Raw genomic sequence first — 6,192 nt, 5'->3', positions numbered from 1 at the left:
TGACAGGAAAAGGCGAGCCGTGACCAGAAATTTTGTCGTGACAGGAAATACTTGATGCTTTCCTCTCGTGACAGGAAAATGTCGTGGAAACTGGAAAAAGAGGCACATTTGTAGCCAGAATAGAATTGAATCGCAATAATAAAAGCTCATTAGTTGTGGTTTGAGATTAGAAAACATGTTTTGTTTACACAGTGATGACAAATCCATTCACAAATACTCCACATATATTTCATTGGTACAAGATCATGCTTGAAGATATTCACAGATGTACTAATCTGAAGAATCAAAATCTAATCCAGGCAATTTTCCTCCTCCTCTATGATCAGACCATCAGACACGAGGTTTTCTCAGGTTGCACATGAACACTTGTACCTTTGCAGCGGCATTGTGACCAATAATCTGGCCGGACAGACCATTGTTGGCACTGGTAACCAGGGATGCAAGTGGGTACCCGTTGGTGTTTCTGGATTTGTCATTTTAGTTGATTTTCTCTCCTAAATTAATTACCTAGTATACCATTCTAGTTTATTTTATCAAGTTTTGGGTCGACCCAATAACCCAAAAAAGTGAGACTTGCGGCACTCGTAACTGCAAAATTGGTTAGCAAGAATGAATCAATTGTTTATGCAACTAAGTACGCAAGTTTCCATATAAAAATTACTGGTTTATGTAATCAGTTGATATACAAATTTGTGAAGATAATTACCACACATGTTTTTTTGATCCAAATTTTCAACATTCTTACTAAAGAAATGTGAAAAAGACTGATCAACATGCCGGTAAGTAAGATCAATGCAGATGAATAAAACCATCATGCAGATACACACACAACGTCAAGTTTGCCTACCACCCAGAGAACTGCGATGGATGCTGCAGATGCTAGCAACCTGTGTACATCTCTCCTTCGTCAGGGCCTCATGGGACACTTGCGTCTTGCGAGGAAGAGCTCTAGGCACCGGCGACCGTGACTTGATCCCTGTCACACTGGCCGCTAGTGCCAACAAGGGGGTTGAATGGGTGGAACTTCACCTGATTTTGAAGCCGATCGGGCGGATCCATTAATTGCAAGCAACAAGATGATAAGTATGGATGAGAATTTTTATATAGGAAAAACGAAGGTCTGGGAGCACATTTGCCGTCCGCGTCAGGATGGAGCCCATGACATCTAGTACCCATCCGCCGGGCTGGGAATCCCTTTCCCCGCATCCTCTTCAGGCAGATATTTTTTTTATTTTTAACCTATTTTTAAGTTTTATTTTAAAAATAATTCACCCAAACAAATATTTGCAGATCTAACTCTTTTTGTCGCGCCAGTCCGCGTGGCATGGCAAAAATATGCTGTCGTGACACATGCATTGGCATGACAAGAGCGCTCGGAAGGGGTTTGCCAGCGCATATTTCACATGTCAACCTTGTCACGCCACTCCCACTAGCGTGACAGTATAGTCTTGTCACGCCACCCTCGCCGGCGTGACAAGGTCTGACCTTAGAAAAATTATATATTTTTCATACGAACTCGAATGAAGATGATTTTTATATGAAAATTTTGAGTACATGCATTATTTTCCAAGAGACATAAAGAGGATGACACAACAAACATTCGATATACGTATAACATTAATAATAATTTCTTGTATTTAATTTCATACAGGTACTAATTTAAAATATTGGTGTTTATTTATACTTCACAGATTTGGTGTATGAAAGAGGACCTCATCGAACCGGGAAGAATCAGGGCAATTCAAGAATCAATTTGTGGATTCCTGATGAATGAGGTGATAATTCCAAAAGGTGAATTTTATTCGAATCAAAGGATAAGCGTGGCTCGAGCTGATCCAAAGAAGCACGACGACAACAATGACGAAGACGATGACTAGTATTATTTAAAAATTTGTTCGAAAAAAATTATGAGCATTCATACTTGTAAATATTTTTGTGATTCCAAATGCTCTACTATTAGAAGTAATTGTAATATTTCAAGTGTATATAAATATAATATATATATATAATTCATTTTATTTGCTCGATACAAATACGAATGATAGATACGAGTACGAATACACAAATAGCTACAAATACGAATACTAATACTAATTAATTGAAATTAAAAAGAAAAAACAAACATAAAGGGAAACAATACAAAATAAATAAAACTTATATTAGTACCGGTTGGTGATGACACCAACTGGTACTAAACTGCCTAGCCTGGCTCCCTGCGTGACAAGTAGTTGTTATCAACCGGTACTAAATGTCCTATTTAGTACCGGGCATAGTGACCGGTACTTAGTACCAGAGGAGTGGTACCGGGCGGGGAGCCGGTACTCACCGGGGGTTCCCGCTCGGTACTAACGTGTGTTTTTCTAGCAGTGGCTTAAATTTAACGGGCTGGCCTGCCTAATAAGTGAACGAAGACAACGGCTGTGCATACTACATTGCGTAATTGCATTATTGCAGGAAATTAAAGATCGAATCATTAGTAGCATGATATATATATCGGGATGAATTACACTATACATGGAGTACATGCGTAACCATAATCAGTTTGCGTTATCCCAACCACCCCCACCCGGATGTGGGAGAAGCTAAGGGAAAATAATAAAGGGGAAAGGCAGCGGAGGGTAGCTAGCTAATGACAATAATTAAAAAGGCTAAGCACCTTTACCCCGTACCGGTACTGATTGCCCGGCCCAGAGCTGACGAACTGGCGATGATGACGAGACGGCGATAATGCATGTGGTGTGCTCGCCCTCGCCCCCCACATGCAGCCTGCTTTGCGGTTGCCGTTCTGCGTGCTGATGAGAGTTTGTTGTCGCGCATCGGATTATTATTGTACTTGATCGCCTCTTCTTCCCCGCACCTCAAGCTACCTGCTTTATTTCCTTAAATCTCCCCCCAACCCAAAACCACGGGGGCCTTGCCCTATTGTACCTTCAACCCCACTTTCTCTCTCTCTCTCTCTCTCTCTCTCTCTCTCTCTCTCTCTCTCTCTCTCTTGGCCTACAGTTTCTCTCTCCTGCAGATAAGACCACACTGCCTCTCTCTCTCTCTAAACAGTTGCTTCTCTCTCTCTTGCTTGCTGCGAGGCCACTGCTAGCTTGCTTTTTTTTTATTAGTTACAAGCTGCTAATTTCTTCAGCTCCAATTTATTAAGATTTCAGCAGCAGTTAACTGTTATCGCTAGCTTAAGACTCAAGCATCGAACTGCCTGCATGCTGTCGCCTGACCGAACTGAGCTGAGCTGCTATACTGAAAGATAGCTGGGTCAACCGGCCATCGCTTTTATATCGCCCGCCAGGCCGTCTCATCATCATTGTTGCCATCACCTGCCGCTAGCTGGCCGGGCGCCTGCCCGCAGCAGTAGTCGTCAAGAAACTGATCGCTCAGCTCGCTCGTCCCGGCCAAGGGCACAACGGTCGGGCCGGCGCCTGAGGCAGGATCGAAGACGTCGCCGTCTCGGTCCACCCGCCGATCGATATGGGGCGCGAGGCGGCGGCGGCGGCGAGGCCCAAGCTGCGGAGGGGCCTCTGGTCGCCGGAGGAGGACGAGAAGCTCTACAACCACATCATCCGGTACGGCGTCGGCTGCTGGAGCTCAGTCCCAAAGCTCGCAGGTATACTAGATGCTTCGATCAATTCAGCAACGAACTGGCATTATTTCAGCTAGTTATTAATTAGACTCGTGGATAATGCTATATTGGAATGATACAAATCATCTGCTGTTTCCTCTTGCATGCATTGTGCTATGGGTTGGTGTGTAGGCTTGGAGAGATGCGGCAAGAGCTGCAGGCTGAGATGGATCAACTACCTGAGGCCTGATCTCAAGAGGGGCAGCTTCTCCCAGCAGGAGGAGGACCTCATCATCAGCCTCCACAAGATCCTAGGCAACAGGTAAATTACATAGTATCTAGCTTCTTTCTACTTCAGAAATGGCAAGCATGCAGTTATTAGCAGCCACACTTAGCTTGCTGGTCTTAGTGTTGCACTGCTCAACCACTCAAATGGCAATCCTCTTCTGCCCTGAGCTTCTTGAAGCAATCACACAGTTTTGTCGCGCTCCACAGCCATTATTTACGGAAAACACATGTCATCAGGTGGTCCCAGATCGCGTCACAGCTGCCCGGCCGGACGGACAACGAGATCAAGAACTTCTGGAACTCGTGCATCAAGAAGAAGCTCCGGCAGCGGGGCATCGACCCGGCCACCCACAAGCCGCTCGAGGACGACGCCGCCGCCGCCGCCGCCAACAGCGGGGAGGCGCCACGGGACGACTGCAACAAGCTGCTCCCGGCGACAGCCGACGACCACTGCGGCTTCGCCATGGGCGGCACCAGCAGCGACCCTCTCGCGCCGCACTCCCCGACCGTCAGCTTCGACCCACTCTCCGTGACCAACGTCCCGGCAATGCAGGGCTCCTACGGCGCCGCGCACTCCTTCCAACCGGACAACCTCTGCGACTACGGCGGCGCCGCCGCGTACAGCGCCGCCGCCTACACGGGCGGCGGCGCCGACAGCTCCAGCAACAGCAACGGGACCTGGACCTGCGGCAATGCGGTCGGCGGCGAGCCGATACCGCAATTGGACATGTTCGGCCGTGAGGCGTACCACCAGTTCGACCCGGCCAACAAGTACAGCCCCTGGCAGCAGCACGAGGCGGCGAGGCTCCACGACGGCCTCGGCGGCGCGGCGGGCTTCCCGATCCGGTCGATGTCGCGGGACCTGCCGGATTCCTGCTTCGACCTCACCCGCAGCGGGCTGGAGGACGAGTTCAGCGTCGACTTCCTCTGACTCCCACGCCGAGAGATTGTTTTACATCACCGTACCCGACCCGACAGATGCACACACATACTTCACTACTACATCATCATCGAAAGATCACCCAACAAAAGATACTCCAGAAATTAAAGCATCCCGCCTGGCATGTTCGTTATTTCTTTTTTCTTTTCATCTGGTCTGCTTATTTGGATCAAGTTGTTTACTTAACACACGTTGGTACACTATGTCCATAATAAGGGTTATTATTATGTGTATACTACATTACTACTCCATTAGTAATAGCTACAATTTTTATAGAATCCATTAGTAATAGCTACAGACCTACCTATTTAATTTTGGAAGAAGAAGAACACGCAACGCTACTACCATTCGGAGAACCTGGTATTATTACCCCTCAATGATCTTGTCGCTATATATATGCACGTAGGTCTTATTAAGACAGGCAGTACATACTATGATGGATACATGCTAACAAAAATGGTTAGAAATGAATTCTTCATGACAAAAAGCTGAACTTATGTTTATTTTAGTTCTTGTAATATGTCATTTTTTCAATAAAGAACTAGGGTTGACTGATTTTTTTCCTAAAGCATCACTCCTTTAAGATGGATGTAGTAATTGTTATAGTTCAAAGGCATTATGCAACGGCGTCAGCTGCTAAGGTTCCTTGCATTGTGGTGGAACCTGCCTACTTGGGTTCAAATTCTCAACTCGGCATGAGTGTTTGCATTTTTCTGATTTTTTTTCTAAGATTAGCCGGCGCTATTATATCAATGGTAGGCGACATATCCATCGACATCGAGGCGCCTGTAATGACTTTGCCAATCTCGAGGATCTACTAGCACAAGTCTCTCGGAGGTGCTTACACGGGTAAAGTGTGCGTGCGTATTGGTGGTAAGCGTCTGCTATGTACACCATGCCTAAAAAAAAAGCATCATACAACTAATTTCAATGAAGATATATCTGTGTCACTCGGACAAGTGATAGTCTATGTTCAGTTAAAAGATAAGTCATCTAAAGATAAGAATCTACATCTGATTGGTTGGATCAAAATATTTTTATATAGTTTTTTATATACCCAGCTTGAGCTACGGAACTTGATGCACGAATAGTGCTCTCGTCGGTCAATCCATACACTGGCCTAGCTAGTAATCTTTGGCGAGGTTGCTAAGGTCCTAAAATAGGTAATATGCATGTATAAATAGGCATCCAGAGACCAATCTGAATGCATGGACAGCCCACAATTAATTTGAAGTACCGTAGCAATGTCCGAATTTAAAGGTTTAATTCAATAATATACGTGGTTGCTGTCCAGCAACGTGCGCGTACATGTCGCATCATCTCTCAGAGTGCGACGCACTGCAAGGTCTCCCGTTTCCTTTTCAGCTGCCGATGGATGACATAGCGAGAGAGGCTTGCA

The 6,192-nt window shown here is 45.8% G+C and overlaps 1 protein-coding gene across 1 annotated transcript; it reads left to right on the top strand.

The window, feature by feature from the left end:
• The first annotated feature begins 3,039 nt into the window (after positions 1-3,039).
• LOC120707132 (myb-related protein Hv33-like) lies at positions 3,040-5,053 on the top strand. Its single transcript, XM_039991927.1, has 3 exons — positions 3,040-3,610; positions 3,758-3,887; positions 4,091-5,053. The coding sequence occupies exons 1-3, from the start codon at positions 3,475-3,477 to the stop codon at positions 4,782-4,784; spliced, it is 960 nt and encodes a 319-aa protein (XP_039847861.1). The 5' UTR covers positions 3,040-3,474; the 3' UTR covers positions 4,785-5,053.
• The last annotated feature ends 1,139 nt before the right edge of the window (positions 5,054-6,192 follow it).

Source organism: Panicum virgatum, chromosome 5K (genome assembly GCF_016808335.1).
Source record: "Panicum virgatum strain AP13 chromosome 5K, P.virgatum_v5, whole genome shotgun sequence".
NCBI lineage: Eukaryota > Viridiplantae > Streptophyta > Magnoliopsida > Poales > Poaceae > Panicum > Panicum virgatum.
This window is presented reverse-complemented; position numbering and strand designations above follow the sequence as displayed.

What these genes read in the sequence shown, in the direction of transcription:
- LOC120707132 (XM_039991927.1), top strand. Translation starts at nt 3,475, where the DNA reads ATGGGGCGCGAGGCGGCGGCGGCGGCGAGGCCCAAGCTGCGGAGGGGC. An exon ending in CTCAGTCCCAAAGCTCGCAG is followed by an intron (nt 3,611 to 3,757) that starts GTATACTAGATG and finishes GTTGGTGTGTAG; the next exon opens with GCTTGGAGAGATGCGGCAAG. An exon ending in CACAAGATCCTAGGCAACAG is followed by an intron (nt 3,888 to 4,090) that starts GTAAATTACATA and finishes ACATGTCATCAG; the next exon opens with GTGGTCCCAGATCGCGTCAC.